This window comes from Thalia democratica, chromosome 8, assembly GCF_965202585.1.
Source record: "Thalia democratica chromosome 8, ktThaDemo2.hap1.1, whole genome shotgun sequence".
Classification (NCBI taxonomy): domain Eukaryota; kingdom Metazoa; phylum Chordata; class Thaliacea; order Salpida; family Salpidae; genus Thalia; species Thalia democratica.
The window spans coordinates 5,885,489-5,909,820 of record NC_139172.1 but is presented as its reverse complement, the minus strand read 5'-3'; the positions used below and the strand labels follow the sequence as shown (position 1 = coordinate 5,909,820).

The following is a 24,332-nucleotide window of genomic DNA, read 5'->3' as shown; positions in this document are numbered from 1 at the left end:
ACTTTTAAGTTACTAAATAAATAAAACTAAACTAATAAAATTAAATATACAATTCTACTGTAAAACTTTAAATGTGTTTAAAACTTAAAGTAAATTTTCCCAATTTAGTTTCATGATTAAATAGAATCTTATCAATCTAATTCAAATTTACTATAATAGCTTAAAATTAATACATGCATGTGTTGTATACATTGTTGTAATTTTTTGTTTAATTTTTCAGAAACATTCTAAATAACTTTATCACATTGTTACAGGTGTAAAGCTAATAATGAATAAATTTGAAATAAATAAAAAACTTAATTGTAGTTAGTGTTAGTATAACTTAGTTCTTGTGTTAATACAGCTTACAATAAACTTTAAATAAGAACAAAAAATATTTTTAAACTAAACTCTAAAATATAAAACTTGTATTAAAGTAAAGTGTTTTATTCTAATTATCTCAATATTTTTTGATTAGTATTGTTGACTAATAGAAGTTATAATAGTCGTGTTTTCTTGAAAGGTGTGAAAACTACAACAATTACTTTAATAGTTCCCAGTTTGGCCATAATGTATTCCATAGAGTATGAATTGGTTGGTACAATCACCGTGGGAGCCTGCAAGTTGACATCGAGCTGCAGCCTTGTTGACACTTTATCATCGACAGCCACTTGTTTTTGAGCTTTTACCACAGGTAAATTTGACTCAGGCTGATAATATATTTATTTTAACATTTTGATATATATTAAATATTATATAAAATAAATTAAGTATATTTTTAACACGGTTTTTAGCAAAACTTTGTTACAACCACTAAACTTTATAAAATTCAAAATAGTCTACGTTTTAAAATCTTATAATTATAGTTACTTAACAATAAAATACTCAAAAACTAAATTTAAAAATAACTTTACCATTTTGGTAGTTGTGTTATTTCTTATCTTCTTGTTAGCATTGTTCACTATCAGCATGGATTCTGCATAACAATCAAGCAGAAACTGGAAAAACTTGCTGACGAAAATTATCCTGAACTCGTTTAGCTGTATAAAATTAGTTGCATTTTATATATTAAACAATACATCAGGATTAACGTAATAAAGCCTTAGATCCTACAAAATCTGTCAAAAAATAAAAATAATTGCTTTTGTACGCAAACACTTTATTTAACTTTAGAAATGATGCTGCTTAATTTTTAAGTTGGATTTTTCTATGTTTCATGGGCAGCGAAGAGCCGTTGAAAACAGTATTTGTTTACAATGATAATTGTTTCTACATGAGAATGAAAAAAAAAATGTACTGATAAAAAAGTAACATCTGCGTAAACAACTTCATACCTCAAAGATTATCTAAATAAGGTAAAAAATTCTTATATGGTATACGACGGTTTTTCAAATATAGTTTTATTAAGCTTTTAAGGTGCAGATTATGTAATTCTTAATGTTACATAAAAAGTCTTTAAGAGAAAGTTTTTAGCGAAACAATCATTTAATAAGCACTACTGTTACTGAAATCAACGTCAAAAAATACTTTAAAATAATTCTTAAAAGCTCAACGTTATTTGTTTTTCACAACTTGTTTTCAAGCAAAAAAAAATCCAACCTACAACCACAAGTAATGTTATTTTTCAAATTTCAAAGAATTCCGAATTTTTCTGTAGCTTAAGTTATTTTCATATATAATCTTTCAAAAAATATAAATCAATAACAAACTTTCAGCACGACCGCCACGTCATGGTACCGGTACGAGTTGTCCCTGCTGTCGTACATGGTGACGTCGAGGTTGATGACGTCATCGGACAGTATGCTGATGATGTTGACGTGGACCGCTTGTGACGTCAGGTCTCTCACTTGAGCGGTGATGAGGCGAACGTGCATGTCCGTGTAAGTCTTCGTCTTCAGTATTCCCACCGTCAGCCCTCCAACCTATTTAATATATGGTTACCCTCCAACCGTCAATCCTATAACTTAATTGACAACAATAAATACATTTATTAACTAATTCTCGATGTAAAATTTAGTTAAAATAGCCTGCTTTTTTTTTATTCCCACCGTTAGCTCTCCCACCTGATTGCTACTTGATTATAGGGATAACTTGATAAATAATCTAAGAACTAAGATTATAATTTTCACAGCTATTCGGTTTTAAAATTAGTTGTCTATAGGTACAAAATTATTGAACATTAAATTTTTGTAAATACGTTGCATTATTATTATTTTTTTAATAACTTTTTGTGTACATTAAAAGTTTAAGCTGTTTGAAACAGAACTATTTTTTTTGTGGTAAGAGTGTACATCAGTAAAATTTATATCGTTTATACATTAGATTAGAAGAATATTCACAGCTGCTCAAAACCTTTGTAACATATTTCTGTTATATGTAGTAAAATTAGTTGTTTACTGGGATAAGGCTACTGACGATTAACTTCCAATAAATAAAATATCGTTAAATTTTAAACTTTCAACCAATTTTTTTATTAATTAAAAAATTAGAACTTTTGATGTATGTTTACCTCTTAATTTTAAGTTAAAATTAAACATAAGTAAACTTATTAGAGACTACATAGATCGAACGAGTCAATCATACAAAATTTAATTGTTATAATCAATATTTTTATCAAGAGTTCTCACTTTTATATCACAATAGTTGGTTTTAGAGTCCATCATCGTTATTGTGGTGTAACCAACATTAGCTTCAACCACTAACTGGATCACTTTGAACTTTTTCTTCTTCGCCGATTCAAGTATGCTTTTATTATCAGTTGCTGCAACATCGTTAAGTAATTAAATAAATATATATATATATATATATAATAAAAAAGTTTATTTCAAGATGTTAAACTCAAAGGACTCGAGTTTCGTGCCTATGCACTCATCAGCTTCAAAACAAGTTTAAAAAAATGTTTTTTTTTTTTTTTAAACTTGTTTTGAAGCTGATGAGTGCATAGGCACGAAACTCGAGTCCTTTGAGTTTAACATCTTGAAATAAACTTTTTTATTAATAAAGCCCTTAAGGTGGGCTCAGTGTGAAAAATTTAATTTATCAAGTTAAATAACTTAATTTTATATATATATATAGATATATATGCTAGAATAGGTAAGATATAAACAGTCTAAGTAAAAAATGAAAACATTAAAGTAAAATATGCATAAACTCAACATTATAAAACTCATTATCAATTTTTTTCTAAAACTTTTCCGTATTCAATAATACATGCTTTAATCTTAATCTATACGTAGTTAATGAAGATTTTTAAAAAAATTTAGCAATAATTAATTTATAGTAAAGTTTTAAATACCTGTGACGGGAGCTTTCGATTGTGCTATGTTCAACTTTTTCCTTTCTTCTTGCTGTTTTGAAGGTTCTTTCAAGGCAGGTTCTTGCTGCTTTCTACCTGGTTTCTTATCTGCAGTAAGAATCATTGAGCTTTCTACGAAGCGAACCAGTTCAAGCATGGCGTGTGCGTGCAAATTTATTGAGATGTCACCAAATCTAAATTTTTACTTTTTATTATTACATCAATTCAAAGTGAAAAGTCGTTCAAAAATCTAGACTGTTTTAAAAATTTGTGAAAAAAAAACTTTGAAAGAATAACTAAATTTTAATTACACTAACAAAATAAATTAAGTATTTTATAACAAAATAGCAGACTACCTCGAACCTTTACTTTAAAATAAAAGTGCGAAACTTAATTAATTATTTCACAAAATGTGGTAACAAAATGAACATCATGATGAAATGTTACTACTGTTAGTATGTGTAAAACAATTATACATAAAAATTCCAATGAAAACAATTGAAATAAAACTACTGCTATATCACATGCTATTAATGCTATTATTTAGTTTCAAACTTTTTTATTGTATTTAATAACTAGATGCTATTACTATTACTTTTTAAAAAAAAGTATGATTTTGTTATTGAAAGTTATAAACAAACTTATTAAAAAATTTCGTAAATGAAACTGTTTTACAAACTTTAATTTGAGTTTTTAATTACAATTTTAATATTTTTTGGTATTACCAACTCTTGCCTTATATTTATTTAGAGGCGATAATGAATTCTACAAGCAATATAAGTTGTACTAACGAGAAGGTAACTCTTGTCAACGTGTTGTTGTAGAGTTTCTCAAAATCCGGTGACATTCTGTCGACGTTTATCAGCTGAATCGTGAACAGCTTGTCAGATACTTTCGTGTCGAATATTTTTACCGGGTGTTTGTTCGAGTCGAGCGTCTGTTAGTTTTTATACTGTCAATTTTTTATTACACTAGACTAATTTAAAATGAAAGAGGAACTATTTTACATACTAAAAACTGTACTTTTGTAAAATCATACTACAGCAAAAGTGCTTTAAGGGTATATGTAGCAGACATTATTCAAGCTTTAGATTTAGAAAACTAAAATTAATTAAATTTAACAAATTCATTAACAATTTTGCGAGGTTTATTAACTGATTGCAGCATTAAATGTTAAAATTAGCATTTACTTCCTTGTTATCATAAAAGAAGCAGTAAAGTAAAACCTACAATGAAAATATTAGTCTTTAAGGTAAACATAGTATTATATGCTTCATATAATACCATAATAAAATATACATATGCATGTAAAATTCACTTTTTATTACAAAAAAACATAAAACTTTAAAATAAGTTCATTATAATTGATTTCTATTGTTTACAACATCAATACCTTTAAAACAAGTTTAAAATTTTGATGGACAACAAAATTTATTGCAGTAACTATACATTGTTGTAATAAACACTATTCAAACTTTGATAGAGGACATTTGAACGGAAGTGATAGAAGCGTTGATTGTCTGGTCCCACGTTCGTTGCACCATGTCGAACAAGATCTCGTGAACGCGAAAGTCTACAATGTCTCTCACCACTTTGTTCACCGTTTCCTGCACTTTCACCGTGAACTGTTCAGTTGATAGAAAAGTAGTAATTATCATAAACTTTATTTATTAAAAAAATACTAATGTATCTTTCAAAACCGCATCTATATTTGTATGACTTTTAAACTATTTGTATGACTTGACGTTTGATAACAAATAAACACTTTTGCTTAAAAAGAAAGAAATATATGAAAATTAAAAAAAAAAATTAATGTTTTTTAATTAAGTAGATAAAAATGATTTTTTTAGAATGATTTAATTGTTGTATCTTTAGGTGTTTAAAGCACCTGAAAACTAATATCGATGTTATTTTGACTTAAATCTTCCTTAAAAGTTTTGCTTTTATGATTTTTATAAGAAAATAAAATTCGTATAAGTTTATATATAGTAGGTGCAATAAGCTTCCAAACTTTAAAAACTTGCACTTAATATTCAATAAAAAAATTGTAATTTTTAACAATAGTCAAAAATGATAAATTCATTAAGTCCAGTTTGTTAGTTTGAAAAAGGGTTGGCACTTTTTAAGATAAAAAAACAGCTTAAATTACCAAAATAACCGGAGTTACATCAAGCTAACTTGAGTTTACAGGAAAATTCAAAAAATAAAGCCGAACATTGAGAAAAAAAAAACAATTTATCAAGATTAAATAACTAAATCATAACAATAACAAAATAACTTAACGAAAATAAAGCTTTAAGTCATCAAAACTATCAAGAGAATTAGAAAAATATCCAAACTATCTTTAGATTCACAAAAAATAAATCAAACAAGCCTGATTTTTTCAAACGTTTTTAAAAAACGTTTGAAATTTTTTCAATTTTTTTTTAGTTTAAGTTATCCTGAGTAGTCTGAGTATGAGGCAATCCTATATGAAGTCTACAAAACAAGAAAAAACACTTTAAAGAAAAAAATAATTTATTACCACTGTTTATAGAAGTTTTTACAAACTGTTTTTTTTAAATTATAAAACATACAAATGGTAAAGTATACCTCTACATTTAGTAAAAAATAAGTTTACTAAAGAACTAGTACTTTTTCTTTAGTTTGATAATTCCTTAAAAAAAGTAAAATTTGAAAGCAAACCTTATTAATAGCAAAGTTAACAGACAAGCTAGTTGCTTGCGTAGTTACTTCATCATCGTCGAATATCGAGTCGTCAATCAAATCCTTGTACTGCTTGAAATGTCCTAACCTTTAGAGCGTGAATGTTTTTCTAGTTTTACTTTTTTTTTGTAAAATAATCAACAATGGCTCCTAAACTATTAAATAGTTTTAAAAAAACTTTAATTAGAAGATAAATTATGAAGCCTAGTTGTAAAGAACTGTAAAAATAAAAAAGATTGTAAAATGTTTCAAAAATTAGACCTAAAATTTATCTAATGCTTTTTGAAACTTATAATCTGAGTTTAATTTTTGTTTTAAAATGTACATTTTATAGAATTTAAATACCATCACAAATTAGTTTACAATTTCAAAAGTAAAAAATAAAGTTTTACTACTATACATGTGACTTGTGTAAACATATACTACTTTATTAAACCCGTTTTTAAACATTTTTTTATTTTAAAAGAGTCTATTTCTCACTTATAGGTAACAAAAGATTCTAAGTTTCTTAATGCAAGTCTAAAAATTACAATTCATTTAAATAAAGTTGTACCAAATATAACACCCGTTAAAAAGTACAAAAACAAAGTAGAACTAACGGTTGTTGTGGTTGAAATGGTTCACTATAATCTTGGTTTGTTTCTTTTTTTAATATTCTTAAATTATTTGGTGCTTCAATTTGTATTGATTGAGCTATCAACTCAACTAACTCCGAATTTTTCTGTTGATAACGTTTTGATTATATATAAACTTTATTTTTTTACTTTAAAGTCATTTGTGTAACAGATATATTATAGTAGTTAGTGTTAGTGCTTACATTGGGTAAGTTTACATTGATTTCTTAACATTGATCAAACTTAATAATAATAAACTTAATAATTTTTAATAAAATAACACAGACAAAACAGTAAGGAAAATGATGAAGTTTTATTAATTAGCAAATATATACTACAAAATACCAAAGGGTGCACTTACATCAGGTTAATAACATGTAAAGTCATAAGACACATTAATTTTATAATAAATAATACCAGGTTGAAGTTTTCATCAGCTATTAATCATTTAAAAACGACATTTTATTTTTTCATATATCATTTATTGTTTTGTAAAACTTAAAACTTAACAACATTATAGCATAAAAACAGTAATTAACGGCATAAAAACAGGAGAATAGTATTGAAAATTCAAACTTGTTTCAGCTGAGATTTGAGCGCTTCCACGTGATCAGGATTTACTAGCGATTGAAAGAGGTTGAATACTTCCTGGAAGTTCTTGTCCGACACTTCGAACAGAATGCGGTCTATTATGCCGTTCACTATCAAACTGTTGAAATAAAAATATAAAGTATAAGTTGAGCAGTTACAATAGTTTCCTTGGTAAATTAGAAAAAAAACCTAAAATCTTAAATATGTAAAATAATAATAAGAATAATAATGCTGAAATATTAGGTTAATATGTATAATTTTTACTTGGCAAGAGCAGAAGAGTTGGAAACGAGACACTTTTTAATGAGAATTTTCACGTCAAACGGTATTAGAAGCTTGTCTCGTGGATCATTCTTTTTAACTACTTGTTTCCACTGAGTGCCTTGTATAAAAAAAATATAAAATTTAAATTTAGTTACGAAATTTGTAAAGGATGTAAATAACGACAAATAATAAATTAAATAATTATCAGTTTGATGTTTATTATCAAAGCAAATTTAAACATTTTGTGGTTAATCTAGCTTAGTTATTCTATTTTCATATTATTTTAAAGCTTATCTAGTTATAAATATCGTATGATATGTAATAATATAGTTACAATTGAAACACAGCTAAACCAAAACAATATCATTGCGACTGGGTAATACAACTTTTACGATACAAGTTTTAATAGATTTATAAAAGTTCTAGTAAAAAGCATAGCAAAAAGTTGTTATGTACACTTATTTGATAAACATGTTTTTGAAATAAATTATATTGAGCAATGAAAGTAAGAACCCATGACTGATGTACTGAAACATATTTTTGTCTTCATACAACGAGATTTTCAATTAAAATGACTAAGATACTTAGCTTATGCTACATTATTTTTTTTGTTTTTAAAACTTTATTCATGTTACTAAAAAAGTATGTAAGTAAATACAAATATTTTTCAAGTATTAAGACAAAATAAAGTAAGAAAAAACCTGCTTTGCAAACAACGGTTTGAACCTTGCTAACAGTCAGTTTGAAGGAATCGTAAAAGTGTGAGGTGGCGTCGTCTATGGAAGCGTGCGTTCCAGCTCTATCATACGGCTGCAAACATTTTTGTACAGTTGGGTTGACATTTAAAAAAAGTTTTGAGATTACAGTAAAAACAAACTGTACTAAATGTAAAATATTTTTTTTTATAAAAAAAACCTGTTTTAATTACAAAACATATTCAAAAACCAAGTACGTAAAAATTTGAAAATATTAAAATATTTTAATTATTCTCAAAAAATTGTTAAGTCACTGTTAATAGAAAAAATTGTACAAAAACCATACTTCATATTGTAAAAATATATTGTTTAAGTATTACTTTAAGTATAATAATGATTGTTTAATTCTTAAAACTAATATAATCTAACCAATGCATCAATCAGAGTAGATATCTTGGATATTTTTTGTTTCTGTTTAATATATTTCATCGTAATATTTCATGGATATTTTCTTACTAGAAATCTCATAAAAAACTGGTAACACTGAACTACTATGAAACTCTAAAGCTAAAGACAAAATTAACATACTAATAATTATACAAAACTGGTTTATTAAACTTAAAAATATTAAACTGCTCTAATTCTTTTAGCATAACACCTTTCAATTAAAAAATTCTAGCTAGAAAATAACTTTGAACAGAAAATAACTAGTAATCAAACATATGATTTTAAAACTGCAATAAACTATGTTATTTTTCTTACTATGTCTTATAATTATTTAATTAAACTAAAACAAATATGGTACAAAAGCATACGATAGATCTACCAATGCAATAGTCGGGCTCTGAGGAACTTTCAGCAGGTTCGAGTTTGAAATGCACTTTTGTAATGTACACTTTTCCTGCTCTTGGGAATTAACAGTTAAAGTTTTGAATGGACTCTGCGATGAAATTACTCTGACCTGACAAAATATATGATGTAAACATCAAATAAAATATACTTCAGTGGCTTATGTCTAAAAGCTAACTCATCAAACTTCTAAAACATAAAACTTTTTAAAACTAAACGAGCTTAAGATCATATCTAACATCTATGGGTAACAACAAAACCTGAAACTAATAAAAATAAATTAAAATAAGTGAATGAATGGGTACTAAAAAGTATGAACAATGAACTTACGTTTGATTCAGCTAATTTGTTCATTTTCAAGCTTTTAATGGACACAGCACCAGTGTCCACAACAATGCATGCTTCTTTACTGTTTGTAAAATAAGATTTTAATAACTTTTTAAGTAAAAACTTTAGTTAATAAAATTAAATACGATATTTTAAAGCAAAAATCCCTAAAGTGTATCAAATTGAAAAAAATATAGCAAAATTTGTATACAACTATAAGTTTACAACTTGAAATAACTTTTTGTGTTTAGATTGCTTTAAAACTTTAAAAACTTCAGTGCAGCTTGATTAAAATTTTAATTGTATCAAGAACCAAATGTTTTGAACTGTATAACAAGGGAATAACAATAAATTTGTCTATACTTTTTATTAACAAGTATTAAAGTAAAATTTTTGTAGTCAAAAAAAAACTTGGTTACAGTTTTTTGTTATTCTTCACAAACTTGATTTAGATAAAATTTATATCTAATATTCATCAAATAGTTGCATTAATTTTCTACTAAATTACCTTGTTATGAAGTTTTATACTAATTAATTTCCATTACTATAATAAAATTTTAAGTTGATACTTTATAAATCAAAAATTTAAAAGTTAACGAGGTAAAACTAACAACTTAGTTAGTCTTAGTATTTGTCTTCTTATTTATTTACTTTTGGTTATAATTTGCTGTAAATTTCAGTCATTAAATGGAAATTTTATATATGTTTCTACACAATAAGTCAAACTGAATATAAAACATTCAATATTCTGTTAACAATTGAAAAATTTAAATGAATTAAAATAATAATTCAAAAACAACAAAGTAAATAGTTTAAACTTCAACTGTTTTTATAATATTGCTAAAACAATGTTAAAAGTATTGTTACGAAAGTATAGCTTAATGCCTCTTATTCTTTAAGCAATCATTTTTTCCAACATGAGCCATAAACAAGAACTAAAAAGTTAATAGCGCACGTTGGCATGAAATTTTAAATATTCATCAGCTGAGACTATTAGCGGTGAAAAAGCTGTCGACTAACTCACCTATCTATCAGCTGAGAGGCTGTTAGAAAGGTGAATATTGTGCTAATTCAACTCACTCGAGGTATAGACCGTGTTGGGGTAGTATGATGTACATGTTGGTATTTATTACTAACTACAACTAACTCGAGGTAGAGACCGTGTTGCGGGAGTATGATGTACATGTTGGGTATTTATTACTAACTACAACTCACTCGAGGTAGAGACCGTGTTGCGGCAGTATGATGTACATGTTGGGTATTTGCACGTCTAGGTCGAACACCGTCCTGTTCTCAATTGCCATCAGCACGCCCGCGTAACCCACGTTCGTGAACTCCTGGTAAGTGTACAATGACAACCTGTTTCAATAAAATTACTTAAGCTATTTTTAAGTTACTTTCAACTTTTATAAACATTTAAATTATTAATAAATGAGTTTGCATAACACTTCTTGTATATACGGGTAATTATTTTAGTTTAAAAATTTCTTCATTACTCGTTCATTTTTTGAATAAAAAGTTTTAATTTTCCATTAAAAATTAAAAAGAAAATTTAAACTTTCGAGCTTAGAGTCAAAAAAAGGGTATGTAAAAGAACCAAATAATAAAATAAAAAAATTTAAAAATAACTAACTGCTGAACTTTTTCTTGTGTGCTTGGAGGAGATTCGAAAAAGTTTGAAAGTAGCATGAACGTTGCCTGTAAATAAGTGCAGATAATTAATAATTAAATATAACACATGATTAGTAAGAACAGGTTTTTTAAAAAGCATTGGAAAAATATCTTTCAAGCTAAATATATTTTTTTTAAATACGTGATATAGTTATTTTTCTTTTTATTTAAGCATTATTTATAATGTCAAACTATATAAAAGTTAGTTATTAATTTAATTATTAATTTATAAGTATTTAAAAGTAATACTCGTTCATTAATTAAGTATTTAACTTTTTAAAATGAAGAAAAATAAAAATTTGGCAAAAGTCAGTAGTATTTAAAAATTAAATAACAAATAAGTTTAAGTTTTTTTAAAAGGACAAAAAATAAAAGTTGGAATTTTTAGGCCTTAACGAAGTGTAAAAAAAAAGTTATTGTAAGTTATTTTTTTTAAGTTTTAGTAATTATAGTTTAAAACTATGATGGTATTTAAAATAAAAAAATATATATACAGCAATTTTTCTAAAGGTTCTTACTTTTAGTTTTAGATTTTGTTGATCATTATGGCAAAACAACAACTGTTAAAAAAATTAATTAAAATAAATAACAAGTTCATTATTTTATGTAGGTGGCATAAAGTCTCGTGCAAATAAAACTTGTTTACAAAAATTTGAAAGCTTATAGTAAAAGTATTACAAAACTAAGCAATATTTAATTAATTGAAATTTAGTGATACCTAAAACTCATATTAACTAATACTAATAATTAACGTATTTTATATTTTGAACTAAAAATATTAAAATCTGTACTTTATTTTATTCATTCCTAAACTAGTTTGATCTGTTTTAATTTACATCAACTATATATTTATAAAGATTTTTAAACCCTACAAAATCACATATAAATCAAACAATAAACTGTTACTGACAGCATCGTAGTAGATAAGCAGGGATTGCAGCTTCAATCTGATAAGCTGGTCGCAAGTGTGATCCAGAGGATTTGTTTCGAACAAAAAGTGAACTAAATGGTGAGTTGAAGATCTAAATAACATGAAAAAATGAAAAGATCAATTGTAGCAAAATACTAAAAATTCATTGCTGGTTAAAACTTTATTTGAATTTTAAACAAAAGCTGGCATTATACTTCTTAAAAGCAACTATTTCTAAAAGTAATGAAGTAAAAAACTTACGTTATTTCTTTCCTGAGTAAAAAAGTTCTATTTCCTTTAAAAGGATAGCCTTCTATCGACATCGAGTTTAAATGGAAGTCAAACCTAAATTGAAAATGATGATTGAAGATTAAAGGAAAAATTCAGCTTGAACTAAAAATTATTCATTCTAGCAAATATTCTTATATAACTGTGAAATGTTGTTCTCACTATAGACTTATAATAGTAAATTGATACTACACAAAAACAGCATGTATAAAAAACTAAGTAGCATTAAACTTTTTTGTATCAACTATTAAAGTGATACGATCTACAATAAAATACAAAATTTAAATAAAGACCTGAAAGAAAACTTTCCAATAATTACAAAAAACAAAATAAAGTGCTTCTAAAATATTTATGTCGTAAAACAATATTTAGTAACCGCCACTATACACAAAATTGTTTGAAATTGATTTAATGTAAGTATAGTTAGTCAAATAGTGACTAACAATATAGAGTTTGCAGCGGGTCTCATGAAGATGCTAGAAGCGACATCGTTGAGTTGGAGGTGCACTATTGTGAAGTGAGACAGTTTTTCATTACCCAGTGAAAACGACACCTTAGAAGTTTTATTCAATTTACGAATGTGTTTTCCTAATGAGCATTGCTATCACATACATATATTCAACCTAATTAAACCTTATTGTACATTCTTTGTTAGGTATAAATTTAAAAAAGAAACAAACATAGAGATATTAGCTTAGTTCAAAAAAGTTATTATTGTATAAAGGTAATAAAAAAACTAATTGACTTACCTAATGTAGTTAGGTTCAAAATAGTAAAGTTCTAGTATAAGCTTAAGAACTTTTTTAACGTACGTAAATACTTTCAAACAGCTTCAAATTAAACTTATTTACTTCAAAAAGTGATAGTAATAAAAACATTTGAATAGTTACCAAATTAGTAAAAACTAACAATATTCTAGAAACAGTTTTAACTTTTGCTAAATATTCGGGTTTTGGAACATTTTGGTAAGATCATAGTGATCTTATAGAATATCTTCATTAAACAAAAAGATAATGAATATTCATAAAAACAAAACGCCTACTTTTTTCAGTTTGAAATAAACAGCTAGATCAACGTAAGTAAGCGGAAAGTCGTGTGTATTCACTGGTATGTCAGTTTCAGAAAACCCGATCGCTTCGTACAACTTCTGTTTCTCATCATCATCAAAACTTTCTATTTATTAAAAATTTATTAGTACTAAAATAATTATATAGATTTGAAACAGAATCAATAACAATGGTTGCATGAAAATTCAAATTAGAAAAACATTAAAGGCCCACAAATCGAAAAGTAACAAATATTTGAAGAAAATTTAAAAAAGTTAGTAGGTCTATTTGTTAAGAGAATGATAGAAAAAAAAAGTATTAAAAGAAAATTTTAAAAACTACTTTATTCCAAACCTCTTTTTAGCCATATATAAAAAAATACTTTTGTCTGAACTAGAATTTATTATAAATACATAACAAGTAAGAAAACGACAAAAGTATTATAAGTTTGAAATTTAATTTCAGATAACGAAGCTATGATTCTTGTTTACAGTATAAATCTTATTATTCAAACATTTTTTTCAAATCAAAGTAGTTTCAAAGACATACATAATTAATTATATGAACTACTCGATTCTGTTGTGTAAATAGGGCTTTTGAAAAGAACACTGTTTCATTTTTGCTGAAAAATTGAATAAAATTCTTATGCTCGAATGTTTAAACAAATCAAAAGTTTATTGTTCTTTTAAATTTATATTATTTTTTCGAACCCATATTTATAAAGATCAGTTTTAAGACAGCATAAACTCAAAAAATAGTTTTTGAACTATCTTACACCATTATTTTAAATACTTAAATAGTATGTATGCTAATATACAATTTAAGATACGACAGTATTATTTAAAAAACATATTTAAAATGACTCTAGTAAAGCTTAATGAATAATTCCTCAGAATTAAGTTTTAGTTGTTCAACAAAGAAAAACGTGCTTCAGTTGAATGAAGCAAGTACAATGCAAACTTTTATTATTATCATTTACAAAAGTAAACCTTTTTAAACAAGACTAGATACTTTTTTTTTACTCTACAGGCTACATTTGCTCATTTAATTGGAAATATAATTTAAAAAAATTTAACTTTTAGTTTTTTAAAAACTTGAAAAAAACTATAATAAATACGTTTGGTTTTTATAAAATTCAAATAAAAATTTGTTTAAAGATATATAACGGCTTTAATAATTAAGTAAATATTACTTCGGGAAAAAATATTTAACTTTTTTTTACACATAACTGGTAAACAGTTTTAGTTTACAATAGTATAAAAAATAATAACTGTTAAATAAACTAGTTTATTTTTTAATTAACTTAAAGACCTATAGAGAAGGTCGTAAACATAAAATTAAAATGTTTCATCAACGTTTGTCAACTAAAACTCTATGTTTTTTTTACAAAGATTCCCAAAATTTTAGGTAATGAAAACTTTCAATTTTTCTAATTACTTCTTTTGAAAGTTAAAGACATGTAATCTGTTTAGATTATTAATTAACAGCTAACTTTGTATAATAAATAAATACTTTTTAGTAAACCTAGCTGACGAAGTGTAATAAACAGTGAAATAGCTCTTAAACTTCAAAATTTAGATAAAGTTTATATTAATAACTTAATTTACATATTATAATGCTAATATGTATTGTTTAGTAACGAGAAGCAGTTTTGTATAAATATATAATACGAACGATTACTTTTTTTATTACAAAGTATATTTATCTATCAAAAACTAACAACAATTAAAATGTTGGTTATGAGCAATCAAAACTACAGTTATGAACAATTTAGACAAATATTAGCATAGCATATCTCAAAGTGATAGAATAAATTTGTACTTGTTAAAAATGCAAAAATTTGATACTATAAAATCAAAAGCAAACAAAGTAGAAAATGTGTACTAGTAAAACTTTTAACCTAGAAATATAAGTTTTACAACATTTAAACAGATTATTGTTATACTTACCAGAAGTAGTTTCAATTAATTCTTCTTTTTTAACAAAACTTTTAAACCAGGACCCCCAACTTTGCTTCGCCTCAGAAGTCGCTATTCTCAAGTTTTTCGCCTGAAGTTAAAACTAACTTTAAACCAGATCAAAAATAATGCAAGCATATTTGTTTAAATTATCAGTAATACAAATCATACGTTTTTGTTTCTTTTTACACCAAACAAAAAAAGTTACAAACTGGTCTAAAAATAAGTCAAAGAAATTAGTTTTAGAAACGTTACATAACAAGTTAAATGTAACAAGGATTGTTATACCTATTAAATACTGAACTATACATAGTTAACTAAATAATAAGAACTATAGTACTGACTTTAAATAAAAACTAAAAAATAGAGTTAGAGAAAGTAAACAATCGCTTTTTAAATTAAAATTACACCATTTAAGAAATCAACAAACTTTTTTTCTAGTCACGTGACGAGCTAGCAGAATGTTGAAAACGTCCAGCTCATCCTCCAGTGTCAACAAACTTTCCTGTGAAAATTACAAGTTTTAAAACATTCTGTATAATATTTTCTTATCATAAAATTAAACCTCGTCAAAGGTTTCATTCTTCAATTTGGACAGATACAATTCGATGTACTTCTTCACTTTGCCCCTGTGTTCTTTTATTCCGTGCCACGTAGTGCTTTTCCACTGCAGAAAGTTGTCAGAAGTCACGATGCAGTTGTAAGCGAACTTCCACCTTTGTTTAAAATATACAACCTAAAATTACATTTCAACTGTTCTTTTTTAACTAAAACAATAGTTCTAGTATTTGTTTAAACTAGGGTTTCCAAAACTAACTTTCACAATCGACCATTGACAAAAATATAAAAAACAATTGTAATTGCCTTTGTTGAGTTATGAACGACTACTTTAATATTAATAATATTTGTTTTACTCAAATATTATTTAACTAATATCACATTGTGACGTTATAACAAAGCAAAGCTTAAACGACAAAAAATGTAAATTTGAATACACATACTAACAAAATATAAACACACTACATACGATGTTTTAATTTCATAAGACTTATTTATATAATACAACATTACCATTGTTAAAAATATTTATATAACATTATTTTATCACTCACATCGCATAGTGACATCTTAACGAAGCGAAGCTTCAACTACAAAAATCACAAACTCGAGGACTTATTTAATAGCATAAGCCCAAACTTTTAAACAAAAGCACTACTCGAGGACACATTTTTAATAAGTTCTTTTAAACCAACCACTTTTTAGCATTGCCAGCAACCGGCACGCTAGGTCTCAAATGTAAATACGGAATTTTGGCGAATATGGCGTCAAACTGCTCCAGCAGCACCGCCAGCTGGCTGAACTGCTTCCTCGTGAAGCACACTCCGATTTCCTCCAGCTGCGAGTCGACGTGGAACCTGGGCCTGCTGAACGTCTTGCTCACGTCCGGGTTGACCCGCATGTGCGTCTCGAACAAGATCGGTTTGATTACTGCAAGTTACATTTGAGTTTCATTAATAGTTTATAACTGATATTACCAAAACAGTTTAAAATTTTCAATTGCTGTTCTAATGGTGGATAAGTGGAAAGTGATATTGAAAAATTAATGCTTGGTGTGGTTGGAATTAGAATTTTTTAAAGCTATTTTCAATAATGTTGCTTAAAATGGCTAAAAAATGTCTAAGTCTTAAAATTAGTCTAGAAAATACGTAAGTTTATATTATATTAAACATTTTTCAGAATGCAATATACTTAAATGAGGTGCTAAAAACAAACTTCTTTTTTTTTTAATTTAGGTAAATATTAAAAATTTAAAATTAAATATTTTTTTAGCGATTCAATTAATGCTTTTAATTTTTTTATAATACCACTGATCCGGCTATACTTTAAAACAAAAGAGTTACTTAACTTCTATTTATATTATTTGTGATGGCAAAACTAGCGTACAATAAATAGAAACAATCATAGCTAACAAGTTTGATCGATTAGTTTTGAATCGATTGTTTTAATTACTTTTTTATACTAGGCAGCTTTTACTTTTTCACATCAAGAAACTAATTATTTACTATTAACTTATTTACTACTAAACTTTATAAACCAAAGGTTAAAACTTTACAATAACTTAATTATAAAGTGTAAAATTTAAAAAAAGGTCTCATAATATGTATAACTTCAACATTAAATAGTTTAAAAATATTCGTTTAAAAATGATGTTCAAAACACTTCTATTAAACATTTCTATCATAAATAGTTGTTAAAAAATTATTTTTGTAAATCAATAAGCTTTTATTTGTTTATCAATTTGGTTAATTTATTTTTGCAAAGGTTTTTTAAACTAAACTGTAATTATGCTTATGGTGTCTCGTGTGTTCTTCAAAACTTCTTTTTATTTGTTGATCAGTTCCTAAAATAACAATTTTCAACTTATATTTGGTCGCAATGAAAAAAAAATAACAAAACAACGAATAAGTTAAGTTAATTTCACAACTTTTGATTAAAATTTATACCTTGAAATTAGAAAAAGTTTTAATGTTTATTGTAGAACTAGCTTAAGCTACTTTTGCATCATAGCTAATCTTAAGTAATGTGAACCAAATATTTTTTTTTTTAATAGTCTAAGATTCAGAAATAAGTTAAGTAAATTGTTATATACAATGAGTAGTTGAAGGTTTTTCTAATACATATATTTGTTTGTAACTTCAATATAATCTAAAATCAAACCACTATCAAAAATGCATATTTAAATATATAATTAATTTACTTGTAGTAATAAAGGAATAATTAGAAGCTAATGTCATAAACACAGAAATCGAAATATAAACGAAAAAATTAAGTTACATAGAAACGGTTAATTCTTATCAGAGTATTATAACAAAAAACCAGAAAGAATATTAGAACTAGTCAAACACCATTGTAAGCCCCATAAGAAGAATCGTCCCAGTACACACTTAACTCCTCTATCTTGGCAATTTTGAACATGTCTTTGTCGGATCTTTCTCTACCCAACGTCCAATTTTCATCTGTTGTCTACAGATAAAATCAAGTTTTAATTACAGTGATGAAAACGGTAAACTATTAGAATATGCTCTTGTATGTTCTTTTAGTCAAACCGTGTAAAAATGCAAAATACGTGTAATATAATATTTTTTTTAGAATTTTATAAGAACCAGTTAATGTTCAAACAAAATTGATTACAGTACACAATTTTTTAAGACGCTAAAATTTAGAGGCTGTAATTTTTTAAGTTAAATATAACAATGTTCTGTCTACTTTTTAAAATTAAAGTTTGCTATAAAATATGTAAAAAAATACTCAACTAATTCATTTAGTTACAAGTTTTACTGTTAACATAACTTTTATCAACTTCTTACATACATGAAATATTAGAGTTTTCAAAAATATTCCAATTGAGAAAGGAGTTTTTTCCATTTGTATCTGTAAAATACAATACCGGTTTGTAATTATAAATTAAAATCATTAAAGTAAATAAATTAGCGTTTATAAACAGCAGTTTTAAACCCTCGCAAGCAGATTAACTTTGAACAAAGAAAAAAAATATATCTTAACTTTTCTAGCAGTTAGTAGGAGAAAATACTTATTTGACAAAACAACAAAAAAGATTAAGATTTATTTTAAAAAAGTATAGTTGAAACTGACTTCATCCTCGTATCTTATATGAATGTTTTTAATTTTCACTTGAAAATTCTTTACAATAGCAAGCTGCAGTTTCTCAGCGAAACCGGGAGGGTCATCGGAGTTTGGTGCTACAAATTTGATTTTACAAAATACAGTAGAAAAACAAAAAATGTTGGCAAAAATAACACAAAATTGTAAGTTTAAATGTTAAAAAATTTTAAATATGAATTTTACAAACAAAATATCAGGTAACTAACTTGAGTTAGATTTGAACTAAGTGAACACAGTTTTAGTGGTTGAAAATACAATGGCTTTTAAATATTTAAATTAAAACTTTAACTTTTATGTTATCAGTTAACTAAATTTTCGAAATCTTATATTTAAAAGCTTGAAAACGTTATAGGCTAAATAAACTTTGAAAAAAATGCAAGATGAACTAAATTTGTTTTAACAAAAGGTTTAATGCTATATCATAAAAAACATGTAAAACGAACATGACTGCGCACTGGATTTGCTTTTCGTTTCATCTGGCACGTTTTTGTTTTTCAACTTCAATTTGGATATTCTGGCAAGTTCGGCTTGTTTTGCAGCCCTGGCAGCTTTCTTCTCTGCTTCCACATTGTAAGATATACCTTTAATTTCTTTTTTTATGATTTTGTTGACACGTGAGAACTTTATAAATTATTTGTTACAAAAAATTTAGGAAGTGTCATGTAAATTAGCAGTTTGGAAACCAAAAACTTTAAAGCAATTTTGTTACTGTCTTTAGATTTTTACCGCATCATTTTTATGATGCACTCAATTAATTTCTGTAAAACCAGTAAAATAGAACCAGTATTTTTTTGGTATACTAATGAAAGATAAAAGGATTTTTATCAATAAACTATCTTAAAATTAAACTATTACAGAAAAACTATCAACAACAATCACTGCAACATTCTGCAATCTATTTTTTTCTAAAGATTCATCAGGCAGATAAAAAAAACTATGAAAAGTTGTATCATGTTGCACTGAAGCTTGTTAGTGGGCTAGTGTGAAAAATGTAGCCAATTAAACTATAACAGTTTAAGGTATTTCTGTACCTTGTCAGATTCAGTGTGAGATTCTAGTTGACGCTCACTTTGACTTTATCAGCAGAAAATATCTAGACTTTTAGTTGCTTGCCTTTTACAAGTAAGGAAAAATAATTACAACAAAAGTTCTTTTGTTGTTCAGATATGTTAAAAAAGTCTTTGCCTGGCTATTGTAGATATAAACTGTTCTAGATACTAAACAGCTTTTATATCGATTTCATAAAATTTTCAATTAATAAGGTTTATCTTCTATTGCAAAAAACTAATTGTAAATATATAGACCTAAACTATAGCAGTTCCTACTTGAAAAAAAAAACTATACTAAAATGCTATAAACTCAATAATCACTTTTAATAAAAACACAATTTTATTATGAAACTGTATAAATACATTTCTATAAAGTATGTAAATTAGGTCACTTTTCTACTATATAATAGACTAAGTTGTAAGAGAAGTATAAAATCATTCTTGTGTGACAGTACAAATTATCACTCAGTTATTAAATGTAGTTAAATTGTTCAAAATATTCAAAACTTCATGAAATTTTTTTTTGTAAATTAAACTATTATTTTACGAATTCGAAACCAGCATCAGATATTAAAAATTAAACATATATTTAAAAGTTTAACTCATTTGATTGAGTCATAGTTAGTTAAAACAACTTAAACATTATTAATCACTAAATGTTTTATTAACTATTTTTTTTTAATAATAAAACAAACTTACTTGTTTTGGAAAGTGCTAAAATGAAGACATTTTCAATAACAATTTCAATTGATTCAGAAACAAGTGCTTTCCAAGGTATGTGTAGTTTTAGCTTGCCTGAAACAGTACTATATGATTAAATTTATTTACACTACTTTAAATAAATATGCTTTTTTAAACTTGATTTATATACCATTTTACTAGAGTATTTGTTTAATACTTGAACAATTTTCACTTTAAGAAACTAACCAACTGTTCCATATCTAACTTGTATAGGTAGCTTCAATTCTTTCTAAAAAAGTTCATAAGTGTTTTATACTCATCAAATTTGATTAAAAACTACATTTAATGGATGACATGAATAAAAAAAGATCAACTTGAAAATTACATACAAACTATTTGCAAAAACTAACCTAATATGTTATTTTTTACTTCATTTATTTGAAAACTAACAATTTTATTTTAATAAACTTAAATATTTTTCATGCTTACATATATTTTGTGCGATTTCTTATGATTTTAATCAAAAATAAAGCTATGTGTATTTCAAAAATTTATATGTCTCACACACTGTATTTGAAAATTTAAAAGAGTTGCTTTTTAAATATAACTTATCAAGTACTAGTTGTTTACTTTAAGTTAGTTTAATGATATTTTATTTTGTTTAAACTTTTTAGAATAGTTTAACTCAATTAATGACTCACTAAGGCATCTGGCTTCACAGTCAAATCATTCAATTCAACATGTCCTAAAATAAAGTTTTTATAAAATAATTTTTATCAGAAGAAAAACTCTTTCAATTAAAATAGATATAAGTAAGTGATAACTTTTTTTCATCCTAATTTTAACTCTTAAAAAAGTTAAACAAAATACTTAAATAATGACACTTTAAGTTATAATACTTACAACTTTATACTGTACAATGTACACTTTTTAATTATAAAAAAATTATAATTTAAATAAAAAAAAAAACAATTTAATAATTTTTTGAATAATTTACAAACATTCAATCAAAACCAGGTGTGGGCAACATCTTAGATCTTAGTCCAGGATGTTTATATTTCTTTATATTAAATATTTTTTAATTAAACTGAACTGAGCGAAAAAATATAACAAAAAGTTAAAAATGTGTTATATGTTTACTTATTAGTAAGCAAATACTAATTTCATGAGTATGTTATTGTACAAACTAAAAACTTTTTCTAAGTATAAGTTTACAAAAATTAATTTATAAAAAATTAGGTCTGGCTGTTATGTACAAAAGACTGTCGGCTAGAAAAGTAACCCATTTCTAGTTTAAATCAATGTAAGCTATATGGTTTAAAGCAGTGCTTCTGAAATGGGGTTCCGCGGAACCCTAGGGTTCCGCGACGCCTCTCAGGGGTTCCGCAAAGCCTTTCGAAATTTAAGAAATAAATTTGAAAGAAAAAAAAAACATAAATCATAAAACTTCAAAAAAATGGAACACATAAAAGTTGTCATAAACGTATTTTATGCTGAGCAACTAGACGAGTCTACTGACGTAAGCAGCAAAGCCTTGTTACTCGTTTTTGTTAGATATTGTGGGCAGGAAGGATTCAACGAAGATATATTATTTTGTGGAGAATTACCCACAAAAACAACTTCTGTTGAAGTAATGAAATGTGTCGAAAATTATTTCATCAGCAAGGGTTTAGAGTTGAATAAATGTGTCGGCATTTGCACTGACGGTGCAGCGTCTATGACTGGGTCCAAAAATGGTGTAGTGAGGAAAATGAAGGATAAAGCAGTTGAAGCTAAATGGATACATTGTTTTTTACATAGAGAAAATTTGGCAACAAAACATCTTCCTTCTTGTTTACAAGAAGTTCTCTAAGCGTCTATTAAAACTGTTAATTTTATAAAGAAAAGTGACACAAAGGCCAGATGATTCAAAGAACTTTGTGAAAGTTTAGATGCTGACCATCTGCAACTTCTTTATCACAACGAAGTTTGCTGGCTGTCGAAGGGGCGGACACTGGTTCGTGTTGTTGAATTAAAGAAGCAGGTGTTCATCTTTCTTAAAGATAAAGGCTCAGAATTAGTAAAGTTATTTGAAGATGATGTTTTTTTGGCCAGACTAGCTTATCTCACCGATATTATCGAAGAATTGAACGCTTTCAACTTAAGCATGCAAGGGAAGCAAAATTCCATTTTTGTCATGACAGACAAGATTGAGGCGTTTAAAAATGGAATTAACTTTTGGAAGAAAAAGGTTGGCAATGGTAGTTTTGCGATGTTTCACCAGTTGATGAGGCCCATGAAAAATAGATAGAATTCAACTTCTCTGACGAAATATACAACCACCTTGATCTTTTGTCTATAAAATTTAAACAATATTTTCCTGAAGATTTTTGCATCAAAAATTTATTGATTTTGATTCCATTTATGTGTGATATTGCTTCAGAAGAAGTGAATCTTCCTACAGATACAGAAAACGGATTGCTGCAACTATCTTAAGATAGTAATTTAAAATTGAGTTTCAAAGGAAAGGAGCTTTTAGGTTTTTGGATATGTGTAATTTCTGAGTACCCCATCTTAGCAAAGCGTGCAGTAAAATTTCTTTACCATTCACCACCACTTATCTTTGCGAGTCCAGCTTTTCGCATGTAACAAACATTAAAACGAAAAAAGGGACTGTATGCTGACTTCAACCTTATCTGCCTGTCTCCGTCACAGTTTATCCAAAATCCAGCCGCGCATTGACATGCTTGTTGCTAAGAGACAAGTTCAAGTTTCGCACTAAATGTTTTTTATTTATTTTTTGTTAGGCATCTTACCCGTTTTTTAAAGTAATCTGTGAATTCGATTAGGTTTATGTTCATTTCGTTTTTGTTTGTAGCTTTCATTTTGTTTTTATTATGCAAGGAAATATTTTTATGACGTTGAGATTAATCATGTTTGTTTTAGTTTATTTATTATAGAATCATAAAATACATATTGCCTCTGGCGCACTTTGAGTTTGACTTGACTTAATACTATTACAATTGGTATGATTTCTAACAATGATATAGTTTTGCAAAAAATTTCGTTTTTCACTGAAATTCTTTGTTTTTTGCAGGAAATATTATATTAAACATTTTATGTAAAATTAAATTAGGGGTTCCGCGGAAAAGTTGAACTTTGGAAAAAGGTTCCGCCACTAAAAAAAGGTTCAGAAGCACTGGTTTAAAGTATAGAATACTTTTATTTATCATAATGTAGTCGTACAACTAGCTAGTTTAAATTTTTAACAATAAATGCAACATTCACAACAAAAACTAATTGTCTAGAAAAGGTGAATTGTTTTATAGTCATGAACTTAATTCAAAGTTTTTATAAAAAGTAAAACTAACCACTCCATAACCCAATGTTTAGTTGTTTTTCATCTAAATTTTCCAGATAGTCCCCAAGAAATGAATTTATCACCTTTGTAACTACAGAAGTTAACATTTATCTAGAACTGAAAAATATGTTAACTATTTTTAGATAAACAAGTTTTAGCTTAAGTTCACAAGATTTCTATGAATAATTATCAACAAACTTTGTATAAAATATCTTTTTTATTTAAATAATTACACTGTGAAAAGTATTTTTTTAACAAGCAAATAAATTAATCTTAATAAAAAGAAAATGTAAGGTAAGTAGTATTTTTATTACTTATAACAATGTTTTATGTAGAATAAATTACTTAGAATTCATATCAATCTGTTAGTTTCTTAAGTTTAAAC

At 26.3% G+C, this 24,332-nt stretch overlaps 1 protein-coding gene across 3 annotated transcripts in view; it reads right to left on the bottom strand.

The window, feature by feature from the left end:
- Nucleotides 1-24,066, bottom strand: part of LOC145843362 (intermembrane lipid transfer protein VPS13A-like) — a 52,089-nt gene extending 28,023 nt beyond the window's left edge. For all 3 annotated transcript variants that reach the window (XM_082950828.1, XM_082950830.1, XM_082950829.1), the window contains exons 1-32: nt 23,958-24,066; nt 21,309-21,352; nt 20,854-20,896; nt 20,626-20,721; nt 19,321-19,458; nt 18,848-18,954; nt 18,566-18,625; nt 18,100-18,217; nt 17,532-17,594; nt 16,447-16,681; nt 15,759-15,909; nt 15,624-15,698; nt 15,185-15,284; nt 13,232-13,362; nt 12,633-12,742; nt 12,163-12,246; nt 11,902-12,013; nt 10,954-11,018; nt 10,536-10,679; nt 9,324-9,402; nt 8,151-8,259; nt 7,450-7,567; nt 7,171-7,303; nt 6,580-6,701; nt 5,960-6,068; nt 4,750-4,899; nt 4,066-4,211; nt 3,275-3,468; nt 2,607-2,740; nt 1,689-1,901; nt 894-1,019; nt 525-689 (exon numbers count right to left, since the gene is read on the bottom strand). In XM_082950828.1, coding sequence (XP_082806954.1) covers nt 525-689; nt 894-1,019; nt 1,689-1,901; nt 2,607-2,740; nt 3,275-3,468; nt 4,066-4,211; nt 4,750-4,899; nt 5,960-6,068; nt 6,580-6,701; nt 7,171-7,303; nt 7,450-7,567; nt 8,151-8,259; nt 9,324-9,402; nt 10,536-10,679; nt 10,954-11,018; nt 11,902-12,013; nt 12,163-12,246; nt 12,633-12,742; nt 13,232-13,362; nt 15,185-15,284; nt 15,624-15,698; nt 15,759-15,909; nt 16,447-16,681; nt 17,532-17,594; nt 18,100-18,217; nt 18,566-18,625; nt 18,848-18,954; nt 19,321-19,458; nt 20,626-20,721; nt 20,854-20,896; nt 21,309-21,352; nt 23,958-24,054 — 3,771 coding nt within the window. In that variant the 5' untranslated portion in view covers nt 24,055-24,066. The remainder of the gene's footprint in view (nt 1-524; nt 690-893; nt 1,020-1,688; nt 1,902-2,606; nt 2,741-3,274; nt 3,469-4,065; nt 4,212-4,749; nt 4,900-5,959; nt 6,069-6,579; nt 6,702-7,170; nt 7,304-7,449; nt 7,568-8,150; nt 8,260-9,323; nt 9,403-10,535; nt 10,680-10,953; nt 11,019-11,901; nt 12,014-12,162; nt 12,247-12,632; nt 12,743-13,231; nt 13,363-15,184; nt 15,285-15,623; nt 15,699-15,758; nt 15,910-16,446; nt 16,682-17,531; nt 17,595-18,099; nt 18,218-18,565; nt 18,626-18,847; nt 18,955-19,320; nt 19,459-20,625; nt 20,722-20,853; nt 20,897-21,308; nt 21,353-23,957) is intronic.
- Between the last annotated feature and the right edge of the window lie 266 nt (nt 24,067-24,332).